Source organism: Spermophilus citellus (genome assembly GCF_964194105.1).
Source record: "Spermophilus citellus genome assembly, chromosome: 3".
In the NCBI taxonomy this organism is placed as follows: domain Eukaryota; kingdom Metazoa; phylum Chordata; class Mammalia; order Rodentia; family Sciuridae; genus Spermophilus; species Spermophilus citellus.
In genome coordinates, this window is record NC_138184.1 from 148430339 (window position 1) to 148448919 (window position 18581).

General features: G+C 38.7%; 2 protein-coding genes across 4 annotated transcripts in view; one reads left to right on the forward strand and one right to left on the reverse strand.

Annotated features, from left to right (window-relative positions):
• LOC308643867 (protein FAM221A) overlaps positions 1-18581 on the reverse strand; it is a 330925-nt gene that overhangs the window by 249213 nt on the left and 63131 nt on the right. The gene's annotated exons all lie outside the window — the stretch shown is intronic.
• Positions 1-18581, forward strand: part of IGF2BP3 (insulin like growth factor 2 mRNA binding protein 3) — a 143689-nt gene that overhangs the window by 90331 nt on the left and 34777 nt on the right. For both annotated transcript variants that reach the window (XM_081284228.1, XM_081284229.1), the window contains exons 4-5: positions 7630-7681; positions 7773-7836. In XM_081284228.1, coding sequence (XP_081140354.1) covers positions 7630-7681; positions 7773-7836 — 116 coding nt within the window. The remainder of the gene's footprint in view (positions 1-7629; positions 7682-7772; positions 7837-18581) is intronic.

Below are 18581 nucleotides of genomic sequence, written 5' to 3' on the forward strand. Positions count from 1 at the left end.
CATGGCTGGAAAATATTCTATTGCATGCATGTAGCACATAACATTTATCTACTTTTCAGTTAATAATTGTTTTCCTCTTTTTTCCTGTTATGAATGATGCTGCCATGAAGATTGTGCGCTTGTGTACCTAGATTTTTCAGTTCACCTGGCTGTAGACCTAGGAGTGGAATTGCTGGGTCATAAGTAATTTTTGGAGGAACTAACAAAATGTTTTCCAAATGTCATCATTTTATGTTCTTCCCAGCTATGTCTTGAGGGTCCCAGTTTCACCATAGCCTTTGCCAATGACTTGCTAATTTCTGGCTTTTAAAAAATTTTTTAATATTTATTTATTTATTTTAGTTCTCGGCGGACACAACATCTTTGTTGGTATGTGGTGCTGAGGATTGAACCCGGGCCGCACGCATGCCAGGCGAGCCCGCTACCGCTTGGGCCACATCCCCAGCCCCATAATTTCTGGCTTTTTGATGATCACTGTCCTAGTGGGTATGAAGTCGTATGTCATCTGTGACTATGATGACGAGCATTGTTTCACATAAGATGAAAGTCCCTTTTATGTGTAATATAAATATATGGTTTACAAATACTTCCATCCAGTAAGTTGTCTTTTCATTTTCTTGTTAACATTCTTTGAAATATAAAGGTCTCACATTTTATTTTAAACAGTTTTTATGTCACTGGGCTCCATAAGTGTTTATAATGATTGTTCTGTTTTATGTGTACTTATTTAATGGTAATTTTCTTAACCATTTCTCATTGTTGGCTGTATAATTTTCCATTTATCAGTCCAATGGTTAACATAGCCATGAACATATCTGCGTAAGTTTTCATCTACATTCTTTTTTTGGGGAGGCAGTACCTGAGATTAAACTCGGGGACACCTGACCATTGTTGCACATCCTCAGCCCTTTTTTGTATTTTATTTAGAGACAGGATTTCACTGAGTTGCTTAGTGCTTTGCCATTGCGAGGCTGGCTTTGAACTTGTGATCCTCCTGCCTCAGCCTCCTGAGTCGCTGGGATTACAGTCATGTGCCACTGTGCCTCACCCTCGTTCTTGAGGATTTCTTTAGTGATAATTAAATAGGAATGAAATTAGTGGGTCAAAGGTTAGGAGTGTTTTGCAGTAGGAGTGTTTGGCTGCTGCTTTTTTATTGGTGTCAGATGTTTTGGAGAGATGGACCTGGTAACACTTCTGCCAGGGAAGTGCAAGGCTTCCTTCAGTGCCCCTTGTTAGACTGCACATTGGCTCTGATGCTAACCACCATCCTTTGGGCCTGTTGGTGTCTTTGTCTATTTATAACTGGAGTGGTTGTTTTTCTAAACTGTTGGTGTGTTTTAAGGGTAGTTTTACCAGAACATGTATTTTCGTGGTCTGGTATTCTTAGCTATACCTGTTACAAGTGATACCATCGACCCTTTATGTTCAGTCCAGTCCTGACAGCAATCAGAGACTCATGAGTTTTCTTTTTTCCCTTCATCTAAGTGTTTCAGGTATTTTGTTATAAAGCCATACAGAGCCAGAACAACTACTGCACACCTAAAGGACTGATTGATTGATCGATCGATCTATACCAGAATTGAATACAGGAATGCTTTACCACGAAGCCACGTCCTCAGTCCTTTTTACTATTTTGAGACAGGGTCTAGCAAAGTTGATAAGGCTGGCCTCACTTGGGCTCCTCCTGTCTCAGCCTCCTGAGTTCTGGGGATTACAGGTGTGTGCCACCACTCCTAGTAGACAATTTTGTTACAGAGTTGGGGCCTCTCAGGAAACTGAAGCAGCACACCCCTACCCCTACCACCACCACCCTGTTCAAGTAAAAAAAGATCTCAGAAGCCTTTCAGAATAACAGGCATGAGTTTATTGAAGGGATAGGAAAAGGGAAAGGGACACTCTCTCAAGGGAGAGAGTGGGTCCTCTGTTCCACCTCCTGACTTTTGACCAAAAGCAGGATGACATCAGACTTTCAAGTTCCCATTGCCATGGCAACTCCAGGTCATTTTGGCCCATGTTGACATGTTCTAATAGGACTCTAAACCATTACAGTCTTATAGATTTTATGGTTAAGAGAAATTATCCTTATCTCCTTGAGTTTTGGGATCTGGTCTGAGAAAAGGGTCATAAAATTCCCCTCTTCAGAGAAACTGGGGTTCCTCTTATCAACATTATCTTGGGCCTGCATTTCTCTTGTAGTTAACAGGTAGTTTGCCGAGGAATGTGACACATCCTGTCCACTTAGGCCAGGCAGGGCTGCAGGTAAATTGCTTCTTGGAAAAGAAAGCACGTGGGGGTCAGCACGGTGGGCCATTTTGGAGACCTATTCTCTTAACCTCGGGTTCCCACCATTCATACCTGTCTGTCCCCTAGCAACTTGATCAGTGCTTTTACCTAGAATAATGTTGAATCACAATTAGACTTTTGACCTACCTTTCCCCTTTTATCTGGTGACATGTTAGCAGTCTGATGTGATTATCCCTGTGTCTGTCTGCTACAGGAGTAAGTTAGCAAGCTACTGAAACTGCTGTTTGATTCTTGGATTCTCCAGCCTCTTTTCATTTGGTGCTGAGGCTTGAACAGTGCTGTCCTAACTCTTTGATTCCTCCTCCCAACTGTGTGGTGTGTTGCATGGTGGTGGTGGTGGGGACCCTGTGACTTAAGGAGTCTGAAGAAAAGGTAATGAAAATAAATTAATAGCTGTTACAGTGGACAACTTCCATGTGGCAGTTAATAAGAAGTTAGGTTTGTATTTGCCAGTGTGGATTGATCACCAAGAAATCAGATGGAGTGGTGGTAGTGGTGGTGGGGAGCCATGTGGGAAATGCTGTGTTTAAGCAAATTACTTAAAGGCTGCCCCAGTTTATGCATCTGTTCTGAGGATAATAACCCTATTTGGAGGAGTAAATAAGTATATGTAAGGTGTATAATACACTACTTGATACCTATTTGCATGAAAATTAGAAACTCAACAGAATATTGCTCTTCTATGTGTGCATCTGTGAATAGATAAGCATAAACAGATACACATACTTTTAAAAAACATCGAGGTAAAATTCTGTAGGTTTTAGTATATTAAAAAGGCTGTGTGTCTGTCACCACTGATATAAATTGTTTTCCTTATTACCCCCAAATCCCTGTTAGAGTCACTCCCCATCCCCCTACCCTTGCCCACTGGCAACCTCTAATCCATTTGTTTCTGTGGACTCACCTATTCAGATGGATGGAATCATACAATATGTAGCCTTTTGTGTCTGGCTTATTTCACTTAGCACACTGTGTTTTGAAGTCTGTCCACACTATAGCGTAGATCAATACTTCATTCTTTTTATGAATGAATAGTATTCCATTGTGTATATACACCACATTTTGTTTATCCTTTAGTTAGTGAACACTTGAGTTGCTTTTATCTTTGGCTATTGTGAATAATGCAGCCATGAACACGAGTGTACAAATACCTGTGAGCCCTCTTTTTTCAATTCTTTGGGGTATATACCCAGAAGTGTAATTGCTGGAACATACAGTGATTCTGTTTTCATATTTTGAGGAATTGCTCTACTGTTTTCTGTGGCAGCTCCAATATCTTAACATTCCTTCCTGCAATGTTATGTCGGTTCCTAATTTTTCCCATGTCTTTGTCAACAATTATTTTACACTATTATAAGTATGTGTGTGTAGAGAGAGACAAGCCATTCTAATGGGCATGAAATGATATGTCCTTATGGCTTTGATTTGCATTTTCCTAATGTTTTCATATGACATACTTCTAAAAACTTCTGGAGAGACCACCACTTTCACCAAACTGAAAGTGGTTTCTTCTGTAGTTGTGTGTGGGATATACCTCTTTTGGAAGCAGGTGGTTTAAAAAAAAAAATCCTAATTTATACAAGATAGAATGTTTTTACAAGTATTACACAAATTAATGCTGGTTCATACCTGCACTTGATGTATATTGACATAGTCTTCACTACTTGAAATGTTGGTTGGGAAAGCTTATTGACCCCTGAAAATGGATAAAGCTCTTTACCTGACGGACAGGTTTTGTTTTCCATTGCAGGTGATGCCAAATAAGGATTGAGTTGGTTTCAGTCTGTATGTTTATATTTTTTAGCTATATGGAGAAGTGAAGGATCTTATTATAAGACAAAGTGGTTAGGAGGGTGGACTCTGGAATCTGACAGTTGGGGCTTGAGTCATTTCTCCAGCACTTAACTATCCAAGTTCTAACATTATTAACATCCTGGTGCTGTAGTTTATGTGTCTACAAATGGGATAAAGTTACCTCATGGGATTGTGTCTATTAAATGAGTTAAAACAGATCAAACATTTGGGATGTTATTGCTACTTAGAAAGCAGTTGGCCACAATTCATAACCCAGTGAAGGCTAGTGTGGTTAGAGAGATGAATGGGTCACACAGGAACTTCAGGGCACTTGTCAGGGATTGAGTTCTGTCCAAAATATGAGGGAAAGCCCTTAAAGTTAGGTGTGACTTGATCCAGCTCAGTTTTTAAAACCCAGCCTAGCTCAGCAGTTCTCAATAGAAACATACTGTTAGCCACTTAGCTCCAGATGCTCTTTCACTTTGACTTAAGAGGCTCTGTGAGTAGTTGGCACCTTTCTTGGGCCCTCTGATCACATCACCTTTTAGAACTCTGAACTTCCATCTCCTCCCCATGTTGCAGGATTTAACTTGTGTGGGCTTTGATCTATGTAGCTCCAATGCCAGGACATCCATGTTGAATAGTAGGAGCTGAGCTGCCCCCCTGGGCTTTCCCAGTGGTCAGAATTAAGCGCAGCAGGATTTATAAGATTGTCAATTATCTGGTGTGTGAATGCAAGCCCGCTCAACTTGAAAATCATTTTGTTCCATTGTCTACTAAAAATGATTATTGGGATGCCAATATAGGCTTCTTTGTTTTGTCACATAGTTGGTCTTCTCATAGATAGATATAAACAAACTTCTGGGTAGATTTTACCCATATTCAACAACTGGTTCCTGTTGCTGTAAAATGTGTTGAGCTGTATTTGAAGGAACGTCCCTTCATCTCCTAGCTCTACAAAATTGATTCAGTGGAGATATTTCCCCATCTTGTTGAAATGAGATGGTCAAAATGACTTTTTCTGGTAAACTTTTCCCCATGTCTGACACTGGTTTGGGTATTTGGAAGGTTACAGGGACAGGTGTTTTTTTAAATATGTTTTAGTAAAGTTTGTGTTGTGGTCAAAGGATATTAAGTGCTTCTGCTTTGAATATTACTTTAATTTTACTTTTTTTTTTTTTTTTTTTTTTTTTTTTTTTTGGTACTGAGGATTGAACCCAGGGTGCTTAATCACTGAGCCACATCCCTAGCCCTTTTTCATATTTCATTTAGAGACAGGGTCTCACTGAGTTGCTAAGTGCCTCACTAAGTTGCTGAGGCTGGCTTTGAACTCATGATCCTCCTGCCTCAGCCTCCCAAGCCACTGGGATTATAGGCATGTGGCCCCATGCCCGGCTTAATTTCACTTATTTTTAATGTTTGCTTTTTTACTTCCACTTTTTTTTTGTATGAATTCATACAAATATCTGTTAGTTTAAATTACTATGGGTTTTTAAGGGAACCTAGAATTAGCTTCCTTTGCCTTTAAGACAAAAACTATTCCTCACTGAGCTAAGCATTGGGTTCAAAAGTGTAGCATGCCGGGGCTAGGGATGTGGCCCAAGCGGTAGCGCACTTGCCTAGCATGCGTGCGGCCCGGGTTCGATCCTTAGCACCACATACAAACAAAGATGTTGTGTCTGCCAATAACTAAAAAATAAATATTAAAATTCATTCTCTCTCTCTCTCTCTCTCTCTCTCTCTCTCTCTCTTTCTCTCTCTCTCTAAAAAAAAAAAAAAGTGTAGCATGCCTCCTTCTCTTACAGAGCCTAGATCTTCTAGGTCTGTGCAGCTGTGTTGGAAAGCCACATTGAAGGAGTAACCCATTTCCAGAGGGACCTTCAGTTTACAAATGAGTGTATAGCTATAATGCTCAATGTTGTCCCTGAAACACATGTAACACATAAGCAAATAAGAAGATTTATAATCTAAGGTCATACACATGTTATAAATTGTCTGCCACCTTAAGCACAGAAGCCAGCGTGACAATGAGGAATTGATTACTTGTGACACTCCTGGCAATCACATCACTAAGGTTAATAATTATTAGTCTAGTGGGAGAAAAAAAGATAAAGAGATTATAAAATGATATTGCTTTCATTTGCAGGATCAGGTATTCAGCAAGTGGGAGACAGAGAGTCACTTTACCCAGTATTGAGGGTGTGACTGGAGCGTAGGTGTGGGGGAAGTATATTGAGTTTATGGAAGAGGCTGGCAGTACCAGGCAACTGACAGCCTCTTAGGTCATGTTGAAATGTGGACAATTTACACCAGCGATTTGAAGCCACTGAAATTTATGGCAGGGGGATAGCATTAGGGTTTGGGACTGGAGGCAAGCATGACAGTCATACTCTTGTTCAGATAGTTTAGAGGCAGTGGGACCCGAGTAGTAGGTCTTAATATCAGGAAGCAAAAATCTTCAGAGTTAGAAACAAACAAAACCCCTAGGTCATTACTTATAATGTTGATCTTAGTTATAATTCAGATATCATACAATCCATGGTTTAAAATGCAATGCTTTTTAGTGTGTTAACTGACATGTACAACCATCACCTACAACTTTATAATGTTTTTGTCTCTTCAAACCTGAACTTTTCAGCTGGGTGTAGTGGCATATGCCTATAAACTCAGTGACTTGGGAGGCTTAGACAGGAGGGTCACAAGTTCAAGGTCACCCTCAGCAATTTATCACTCTGTCTCAGAATAAGGAGGTGGAGGGTAGGAGGGCTAGGGATGTAGCTAGGTGGTAAAAGTGTTCTTGGGTTAAATCCCCAGTACCCCTCCTTTCCCATTCCTCCCCAACTCTCCCCCCCCCCCCAAAAAAAAAAAAAAAACACTTAGCTTTTGGCTTCTACCCTCCCCCTCTTAACAGCCCTGTGCAACCACTAATCTACTTTCTGTCTCTATAGAGTTCACGATTCTGGATATTTTATATGAATGGGATCATTTTAATATGTGATCTTCTGATACTGGATTCTTTCACTTAGTGTGATATCTTCAACGATCATTTATATTGTAGCTTATTTAAATATATAATTTTTATGGCTGACTAATATTTCATTGTATGAATGTATCACATTTTTTTGTGTATCACTTCACCATCTGATGACATTTGGGTTATTTCTACTTTTAGATATTATGAACAACCTTAATTCTTCTGGGTATATAAGAAATATGGGTGTATGTGTGTGCCTGGGTGTGTGAGAAAGATGCACTCCTTTCTCCTTCAGCCTCAAATTGGGCAGCTGTGGCTTGAACACTTTCCTGAGTCCCTGTTGCTTCTTGTTTAGCCATAGGAAATGAGATCGAGATTGGGGACCAGTAAGGCAGGAGAGAGAAGTCCATCGTGTTGCTCTTTGTGGTGTCCTTCCCCAGTTAGTTTTTTTGACTCTCTTCCATCACAGTTACTTAGTGACTTTAAATCTACCCTGGTTTGGGAAACTCAACTTGGGAAAACTCAAAATTTATAATTTTCTCTCCCCCTCCTGCTAGGTGCTGGATAGTTTACTAGTCCAGTATGGAGTGGTGGAGAGCTGTGAGCAAGGTACATGTCTTCTGAATTGCTTTCAAATTTGTAAAAGGAAGAAAGTAGAAAGAAAACTAACTGTCTTCTCTCTGTTTTTCTCTTTCTCTAGTGAACACTGACTCGGAAACTGCAGTGGTAAATGTAACCTATTCCAGTAAGGACCAAGCTAGACAGTAAGCAGTTTGAAACTTTTTAACTTTATGTAATCACTAGGTTAAGTACAGTAACTTATATTTTGTGGATTTCTTAATGGGAGAAGGGATGATGGGTAGCAGAAAGAAACTATTCGTAAACTTAGACCCTGCAGTTAAGCATTTTAAAAAGAAGTTTGAATGTTTAGGAAAGACTGCATTTTATTACATTTTAAATATTCTTCAATGCCATTAACAGAGTAATGTAGTATACCCTGAACTACACCCTATTTTCTGGAAGTCTTGGGCCTGTATATTGTTTTCCAAGTTACATTTTTTTTTTCATTGCTATTATGACACTTCATTGCTATTTTATCTGAAGCTGGCAAGTTGATCGTGGGTTAAACTAACAGATGTTGTCGTCTTGCTCCCTGAATTATCTAGTGATTACTATTGTCATTTAGGTGCAGGCAGACATTGAACAAATGTAACTTGCTTATAGATTTATGGAAAAAGTATAGCCCAATGCAGTTAATAAAACTTCACAGTCAGTTCCCTCTAGGAAAAGGTTCTGCAGGCTTTGAATGATCTAATGAACTGACTGAGCACTAGAGAGAGAAAACAAAGATCCCACGAATACTGCCTTTGACAGCTCTATTCAGAACATGAACATGGATAAGTGACATACAAAGCACCCAGAACAGAGCTGGGGATGTAGCCCAGTGGTAGAGCACTTGCCTAGCATGCCCCACGGTCCTGGGTTCAATCCCCAGCATTCCAAGAAGAAAATAAAAGAAAAAGAAACCCTACTATTAAGAAATGAAGCAGAACACTAGGTGTCAGCTAACTACGGAAGAGTCACCTCCAGATACAGTGCAGGCAGAAACAGACAGTCCTTTCTGTGTGCCAAGAAGGACAGCACTGGTGGACCCTGAGTCCTAGAGAGAGAAGGGGAAATAAACCTCAAGAGAGGAAATTCACCTAAGTTACTTAAGGCAGAACCACTCACAGAAGGACTATGGCAGGAAGAATAAGCCTGGGAAGGAGAAGGAAATTTGTATAACACAAAAGGAACTGTTTTTAAATTGGTAATATTCATGTGGTACAAAATTTTAAAAAGATCTAAAGATGAGCATAGTGCAAATCTTCCTCCTTGTATTGTTCCCTAGCTGCCTCCCCTTTGTGAGAGCTGTGAGATAACCATATGGAAGACAAATACATGTTTGTAATTTTTTTCCTTTTAGCACAAATAATATCATACCATAACATTTAAGTGTTTTACACGTGTATGTGCTTTTTTTTTCTTTTTGAACTGTAGGCACCTTACTACTGAATCACATTCCCAAACCTTTTTTTTTTTTTTTTTTAAATTTTGAGACAAGGTCTTGCTAAGTTGCTGAGGGCCTCACTGAGTTTCTGAGGTTGGTCTTGAACTAGCGATCCTCCTGCCTCAGTCTCCCAAATAATGGGTATTATAGTTGCAGAGAATGATTTCTTGATATGAAATGACGTATTTAGTTCAAGTTGCACATTTTGGTTGTTTTCAGTCTTTTGCAGCTAAGAACAATGCTTTGGAGGATCCATGCGTATGTGTGTGAGTCTACATATAGGATAAATTCTATGGTGTAGAGTTCTGTTTCTAATTTCATTTATTCTAGAGCTAGTTTATATGCCCTTCAGTGTGTGAGAGGGTTTCTCCATAGTCTCCCTAGGGTGGGTTTCATCAAAATTTACCAGTCTAAGAGATGAAATTTCTCTCAAGTAAAATTGAAGGCTTTTAATGTTTTAAGAGCATTTTCTTTGTATCCTTGGTTCATTAAAAAAGCTTTTTCTATGTTCATACACGATCAGTGTAATTCCATATCATGTACAACCACAAGAATGGAAAGTTAATACTCCATGTATGAATAATATACACTGTCATATATATATCTAAAAAGAACAAATAGAATTTTTAAAAATTTAAAGTTATTATGACTACTTATGTCTTTTATATAAGGTCTTGGACATAATAGAAAATGTGACATGAGTGTTTTTTTAAATTTTGAGACGAGGTCTTATAAAATGATATTTTATAAATTTTGCCCTTCAACTATATTATATAACAACAACAACAAGGGCTGGCGATGTGGCTCAAGCGGTGATGCACTCGCCTGGCATGCGCAGGGCACTGGGTTCAATCCTCAGGACCACATAAAAATAAAATAAAGATGTTGTGTCTACCAAAAACTAAAAAATAAATATTAAAAAATTCTCTCTCTCTCAAAAAAAAAAAAAACACAACAAGAAAATTTCACCTTTTAAACCCTCAGTAGATTAGGAGATAAAAGTAAGGGCATTGAAAAAGTAGATGCATGATTTGTCTTAACATGTTTTACTCTTTACAAAGATCTGTATTGAATATTTAGTAGAATCAAGTCCTTGTTGAATGGGAAATATGGAGTGAGAATAAATTCCAGAGTATTTGGAGATTGTTATGTATCTGTCTTTAGTTGCCTTATTTGAAAATTTTCATGAGGCTAACAAAATTAAGGAGGGGATGCTTAATAGTTAAATGGGAGAAATTATGTTGCAGACAACCTACATTGCTTTGAAGAAGCTTAAGAAAAACTTTGGTAGAGAGAAAGCAGTTAGCTTCCTGCTCCTTTTAATAATAATAATAATAATAATAATAATAATAATAATAATAATAAAAGTTCCAAAGCACAGGAAGGTAGACTGGCTAGTCAAAGCAGAATTATTCTGAAGTGCTCCTAATATGACATCAAGGTGAAGGTGGAGACATTCTTTCTCTTTTTTAAAAATTCTTTATAATAGATATTAGTCTTATTGATACCAAGGGGGATAGAAGAAAGGCTGTTGGGAATTGTCTGGTTTAGATAATGAGAATACCTAAATAAATAAATTAGGCATTTTAACTAGGAAAATAATTCACAATAACCCTTATTCTAATATTCAGTTAATTTTTGGGCTAGGGATGTGGCTCAGTGATAGTGTTTGCTTGCCAAGCATGAAGCCCTGGGTTCAGTCCACAGTACCTCCCACCCTGTCCCAAAATCAGTTAAATTTTATCCAGTAGTAATTCAACCACAAGTTACCAATGATTTAAGGCAAAGTCCTTGTCCTCAAAGATGTGCCTCCCACAGTGCAAGATGAGTATTTGAAGAGGGACCATTTGAATTTAGTTGCTATCTGAGTCTAGTTAGCTTATAAAAATATTGTCTGCAGAGGAGAATAGTTAACTTTTAAAGTGTTAATCTAGAGCTGTTTCCTTTGAGGGTTATTAAGGAAATGTGAAAGCACATGTAAATGACTAAAATAAAATTACAGAAGTATGTTTCTATATAAGGATTCTTAGTAATATGTCAAAGACTTAACACATTTATTTATAACAAATTGTTTACTCTGATAGAAATTATTTTCTAAATAATATAATAAAGTATATACCCTAAGTATTAACTCCCCAGTGATTCAGGAGCTGGGGCAGGAGGATTTCAAGTTTGAGGCCGGCCTTGGCAACTTAGTGAGATCCTGTCTCAAAATAAAAAATGACTGGGAGTGTATGTAGCTCATTAGTAAAGTGCCTCTGAATTCAGCCCCAGTTACACTGTTTCCTATTCCCAAGATGGTCCACATTCTCCCTTGAATTTATCTCTGCTTTCCTAAATCTGTCCATACCTCTTTTAAAAATATATAAATGTGTGTGTGTGTGTGTGTGTGTGTGTGTGTATATATATATATATATATATATATATATAAATGTGTGTGTTTCTCCACCTTCTCTCAAGAATTCCAAAGATCAAAGACAATTAGAAAGCAATTGGGTATTTAAAAAAGTTAATGGATTTAAAGACTAGAGAATTCAGTTTTGTGACAGTGTCATGAAAATTTTCAGTTTTCCAATAATTTTTTAAAAATATTTTTTCAGTTGCAGTTGGACACAATACCTTTGTTTTATTTATTCATTTTTATGTGGTGCTGAAGATCAAACGCAGCACCCCGCACATGCCAAGCAAGCACTTGGCTGCTGAGCCACAGCCCCAGGCCCCCAATAAAGTTATCAAGCTGGGCACAGTGGCACACTCCTATAATCCCAGGGACTCAGGAGGCTGGGACAGGAGGATCACAAGTTTGAGGAAAGCTTCAGCATCTTAACAAGGCCCTAAGCAACTTAGTGAGACCCTTTCTTGATATAAAGGGCTGGAGTGTAGCTCAGTGTTAAAGCATCCCTGGGTTCAAATCCCAACAGCAAAATGGGAAGAAAAAAAAAAGGTGTATCTAAAAACCCAGCATATAGGCTTTCAGCAATAGTACCTTTTGTTAAACACACTGGGTTCTGGGCTGCTTCTGGAGTAGCTTGAAGCACCTTGAACTAGGAAGACTGTTCCCTCCAGGACTTGGTCCTCTGAACCCTGCAAGCCTGCTCCAGGCTAAACCAATGCAGTGTCTTTTTTCCATGACATCCTGGCAGGCCACCTACAGGTCAAATCTTGAGGTGACGAGGGCCGCGTTGATCTTATTTGAGCTCTTTTCTCCTCCTGGCATCTGCTCCTTGGAAGTCTTTTGACTGCGATATGCTTGTGAGGGTGTGAGTGGAGCTTGGAAGTTTAGAGGATAGATTCCAGAGTCTAGTGGCCTGGACTGGACACAGAGGTGCCACCACTTTCCTGTCTGTGATTTTGGTCAAGTTAATCTGTTGGTTCACCCCTAGTCTCTAAAATGGGAATAATTATAGTCCTTAGCTCATGAGGCTGTTGGTATAAACTAAGATAATGCCTCCAAAGCACTTACCATAATAGGAGGTGGCGAGAGCTCAAAAGTTAGCAGCTGTTAGAATTTTCCCAATGTGTTTTTGCTGCTGGTTCTACCCTGTTGTTATTCCGTGTACTGCACTTCAAATGTTGCCTGGTGGATCCTGAGGAGCTAGAGACCTAGGTTAAATGTTCATAGCCGCCTCTTTTTGTTACTTAAAGCTCTGTGATTGCCACTCTTAAAGAGGATTCCTGAAATATGGCTTTATTTCTAAGATAGATTTTAACATGGATATTCCTGCCACCTTGTGGCTAAGAAAATTAAAAGATTCATAGCACACAATATTAGAAATAACATAGGATTGTTTTAAGCTTTAGTCTTAAATTACTAAATTAGTAAAATACTGAAGTTAATGAAAGCTTAAAGATCATTAAAAAGACAAGTGTATGTTTAGCGAATGGACTTAGAGCAAGACAGGCTTAATTCTCTGGTTCACCTGTTTCCTTCCCTCTTCAGAGAGATGCCAAGATAAAGCTGTCAGGGGCAGAAAGTACTCATAGGAGGATGTGTGATGTGTGACATAGAAATAATCCTGTAGAATGTGTAGGCATTTAGCGCTTATATTTTCTTTTCTTTTCTTTTTTTTTTAGAGAGAGTGAGAGAGGAGAGAGAGAATTTTTTTAATATTTATTTTTTAGTTCTCGGCAGACACAACATCTTTGTTGGTATGTGGTGCTGAGGATCGAACCCGGGCCACACGCACACCAGGCCAGCGCGCTACCGCTTGAGCCACATCCCCAGCCCGTAGCGCTTATATTTTCTTGTCTGGGATTCTTGTTTCTGGAGTTTATTTTTTGTTGGAGAATAGGAATGTTCATGCTTTGAAACTGTCATCGCAGATCCTTTTATATCAGTATGAAGATCTGAATCGGGCATGCAGTTATGGTTAGAAGTGTTTGGATGAACTTGGCTAATGTCTCAGGGAGGAAATCCACATTTAAACTTTAAAAATTATGTAAATAGATTTATTATGGAAAAATAAATTAAGAATACAAACTAATTCCCTACCATTTAAAGATAACCACTGTTAAATTTGGCATAGAGTTTATAGACTTTGTCCCATGTATCATGAGTTTCAAAATTACAGAGATGACACTGCAAAGTTTTGTGAGCTGTTTCTTAATTTAAATACATTTATACCACTTATATTCTCCATATAGTAGCCTTTGTAGTTTATTTATTTATCTAGTTTTCTATTATACATCTAGTGTGTATGTACTTGTTGAATTTTGTTTTTGCTTTGCTTTTAGGGCTAGTTTAGTAATAAAGTCCTTTAATGTAAATAATGGGACTTTGTCCATAATTATTTTGTTAAGATATGTCCCTCTGCTGGGTATGATGGTGGTGCATGCCTATAATCCCAGTGGCTCAGGAGGCCTGAAGCAGGAGACTTAGCAAGTTCAAAACCAGCCTCAGCAACTCACAGGGGCCCAATTCATCAAGACCCTGTCTAAATAAAATACAAAAAGGGCTGGGGATGTGGCTCAGTGGTTAAGTGCTTCAGGGGATTTGTCTCCAGAACAAAAAAATTAAAAAAAAATTTAAAAATCCCTGCAAGAGTATTATCAGGTTTTTGATAATTACTGTTGAGTCAAATATCTTTATTCTTGGTATGTATTAGTTTGTTTCCTGTAACTGTCACTGAGTACCACAAAATGTGTAATTTACAAAGAATAAAGATTTATTTAGCCAATGGTTATGGAAGGCTGGGAAGTTTAGGTGGCTGCATCTGGTGAGGTCCTTTTTGCTGGTGAGGACTCTAGTAGTGGGGTCCCTCTGCTGCGTCCTGAGACAGTGTGGACCCTCACAAGGCATGGCAGAACACGATAGCTCAGGTCTCTCCTCTTCCTGCTCTTATAAAGCCACAGCCCCATGGAATGAAGATCTCGCCCCGTGGCCTCATTGAATTGTAATCACCTCCCAGAGGTCCCATCTCCAAATACCATGATCATTAGCGTGGTAGGATAGAGAACTGAATTTGTGACTTTTCCATAATGGCTAAACTTCATCTTGTTAGGACCTACCTATTCACAGCAGTGATATCTGAAAGTAAAAAGGAGACTTTAATGGGACTGAAGATGTAGCTTAGTGGTAGAGCAAGTGTGTGCATAACATGTGAAAGGCTCAATCCCTAGCACCACCCCCTGAAAAGAGAAAGACTTTAGATGTGGACTTTTAGAGTTGAAACTGACTATAAGTCTCATTTTTAAATTTCATAGCTGAACAGCCAAACAAGGAATGGCTTTTGTGAGAAAACGTAGCTATTTATTGTTCAGCTGGACTAGGGTGCTGGTCTCTCTCTATCCTCCACACTCTTCAACCTTCAAATCTCTGTGTGGACCTGTGGGGAAATGTAACTTCCCTGGGTTAATTTCTTTTCTCTCCTTCCCTCATCCTCAAGTTGAACTAGCTATTCTACCAAGGCTTTTTTCAAGTGTAAACTATGATCCACCCCAGTAAACTTCTTATCAGTATAATTAAGTGCTGCCAACCAAAAAAAAAAAAAAAAAAAAAATTACTCAGCATCTTATAAATACCTTCAGTGCAAAGAGTTAAATAATGATGGAACACAGGATCCTGAGTAGTACACTGGTGGACAAACATCCTGAGTTCTGTTGACCACATGTGTATGTTTTGGATGATTATAATTGTTCATCTTTATGTCTTATATATACAGTAGGCTTGGTGAAAATATTTAAAAATATCCCCATGAACTTAGCTGACCACTTTGTAACATAGCTGAATATCCTAAACTGTTCAGACAAAGGTTTCAGTGGTTGATTTTAAGTTCAGAAACTGAGGATCTCATGAGAAAGTCATTACTCTAAAGTAAGGTTACTCTTGTTTCTTTACAGCTATGTTTGCGTTTGAAACACTGTGGTCCGAGGGGCCGTAACCCTAATATATATACACAATAGGGGCTTATAAGTTAGTTTTTGCCCAGTTGAGAGGGTGGTTTCTTGGACATGTGACTGGGACATAAGTTACCGGATGTTTCTATGTATTCTGGAATTATGTGTTTGCTTCTGTTTCTCCTTATGGAGAAGAATGTCTCTTGTCTCAATCCAGAAATAAGGTGTTTTTTTTTTTAACCCCTTTTTTATAACATTGGCCTTCATTCCATAATCAAAATTTACTCTCTTCTGAAGCTGGCAACTCAGTTCTGTCATGGTAAAGGATTTAACTGTGAACTGTATTGCCTTTTATGCCTATAGATACAGTTCATTCCTTCAGGTTTTTGAAGGAATTTTTTTTTTTTTTGTTAGAACTTTATAGTTGGGTTCATCCTCACAGACTCACATATGCATGCAATTTGATTTCAGTTCATGATCCCCTCATTTCCCCTCCCGTCCTCTTGCCCCTCTCCCATTTTTCTTCCTCTAGTAGACTTCCTTTTGCTCATCTATTAATTTATATTTAGTTGGTTCTTTATGTTATTCTATCTTCCCTCGCCCTTTCCTTTATTTTACTCTAGCTTCCGCATATGAGAGAAAACATTCGACCTTTGAGTTTCTCTAAGTTTGGATTATTTTTAAGGAACTTTTGATGATCTTTCTCCTGATCTTCAAAAAGGTATAAAGTCGCTTTGAATCTCTTGAACTTCTACAGTTCCAACTTTCTATTATAATAAGTATATACCACATTAATAAAACTTGTCAGTTGTTTCCTTGTAGAAATAACCAAAATATTTTAGGGCCCTTAATCCATTTTCCCGTAAGAAAAAAGAAAACAGCAGGGAAGTAAAGAACAGCATGTTAAGGTTCTGCTATCAAGATGTTAGTAAATAAGTCACAGTGTGTGCCCATTATCCTCCTCTGTTGCTTGTGAAAAGAATGTCCTCTGATTTCTCAAACTAGGAATGAAACCACCATGTGACCCAGCTATCCCACACCTTGGTCTTTATCTAAAAGAACTAAAAGCAACATACTATACTGATAACACCCATGTCAATATTTATAGCAGATCAACTCACAATAGCCAAGTTATGGAACTAGCCCAGGTACCTGTCAGTGGATGAATGAATTAAAAAAAAAAATGTGGTATATGTACACAATGGAGTTTGTTTGATTCAGTCATAAAGCATGAAATTGTGGCATTGGCCAGTGAATGGATGGCACTGTAGAACATCACGCTACATGAAATATGCCAGACTCAGAAAGTTAAAGGTCAAATGTTCTCTCTCATATGCAGAAGGTAGAGCAAACTAAGGAGGACAAAAATTGTGTGTGAAGAGGTTGGATGTCATAAAGACAGAGGGGAAATCAGCAATAGGAAGAGATTGAAGGGGAAGGAAGAGGGACAGGAAAGGGGAAGAAAATGCTGAATGATTTAGACACAATTACACTATGTACATGTATAAACATGCCACAATGAATTCTACCTTTGTATATATAAAGCACTAATTAAAAATATGTAAATTAGTGTAAGATAGACCACTAGAGTAGAAGAATGGAAATGGGGGGAGGAAAAGAGGGGGCACTAGGGACTGAAATGGAACAAATAAAATTCCATGCATGTATGATGATGTCAGAATTACGCAACTATTATATACAATTGTAAGTCACCAATAAAAGCCCCCCACTCCCCTCCTGCTCACCACCCCCCCCAAAAAAAAGGGTTCTCTGACATAGAAACTACATGGAAACGTCCCAGGACAAGCAAGCCACTGAACAATGTACATCATGACCCCAGTTAGGTTTTTGAAGAAGGTATTGAACATATCCACATGTTTGTAGACATGGAAAGTGGCAAGGTCCATTTACAGAGGTATCACAGCAGCATTTCCGGGAAGGGCCTTGAGTGGTGGGAACAGAGCATCTTCCATTTACTTCTGTATTTCTGCATGACTGAGATCTCTAACAAGAATTCATTCATATGCTGGGAGCTTGACATGAGGAAAGGGGAGAATTCTGGCCCAAGAGCAGCAGTGAGCCTCTGCAGCTGCTTGTCTGCGTCTATCTTCTATTCTGTGCTCTCCGTACCCTTGCTGGTGCTGGACCCATCTCTTTCCATCTTGGTCAAGAATTGCAAATAGGGGTTGTGGCTCAGTGGTAGAGCGCTTTCCTAGCCATGTGTGAGGCACTGGGTTCAATTCTTAGGACCACATATAAATAAATAAATGTCCATTGACAACTTAAGGAAAAAAAAGAATTACAAACAGGGAAACGAGTGTATATAAAATGTAAATCACCACACAGAGCAGCGGGAGAGAGTATTGTATGCCTGCTTTTCTTTCCCTGTGTGGGCTGCTCTCTGGGCCTGTTGTAACAGAATAGGAACAAGAACCTGAAGAGCCTAAGAAAAGTGTGGGACCTTTTTTGAGTTTCCATTTTGTTGTATATTGGGAAGTTCAAAAGGTATGTTTCTGGGGGTGTGATCATGTGATTTTTAAAAATCTTGGCTATGCACCCTATACTATTTATTCATAAATTTTTTGCCTTTTAAAATATGTAGAACATAACAATTTGGATGACTTTTATAATAAAAGAGGACAGAAATGAAAGAGTGCTTAGCTCGTGTACTCATGCTTCCATAAAGTTTAAAAGTAGGCAAAATTAATCCATGGTGCTAGAAGTTTAGGAAAGGAGTAATTATTGGAAGGCGGTACTCGTGGGCTTCTGAGGCACCGGTATTGGGTCTGGATGTATCTCTTTACCTTGTGAAAATTCACTGAGATGTCTACAAATTGGGTACTTTTCCACATAAACATTAAAATGAAGTTTTAAAATGGGGAGGGGCAAATTCTTCTAAAATAGATAGAGTGTAATGAATGGAGGGAAAAATACTCTCTTCCCAGTCTTCCTCTTTTGTGCTCATCGCCTCCCTGCCTCTCTCTCCCAAGTCAGATCCCAGGCTCATGAGATCAGGAACAACTGCTTTCTCAGGGACTGACTCACAGAAAGTGCTATCTTTGGTATTAAATTTTATCTTTCTTGCCATAGCCTGTAATCCCAGCAGCTTGGGAGGTCGAGGCA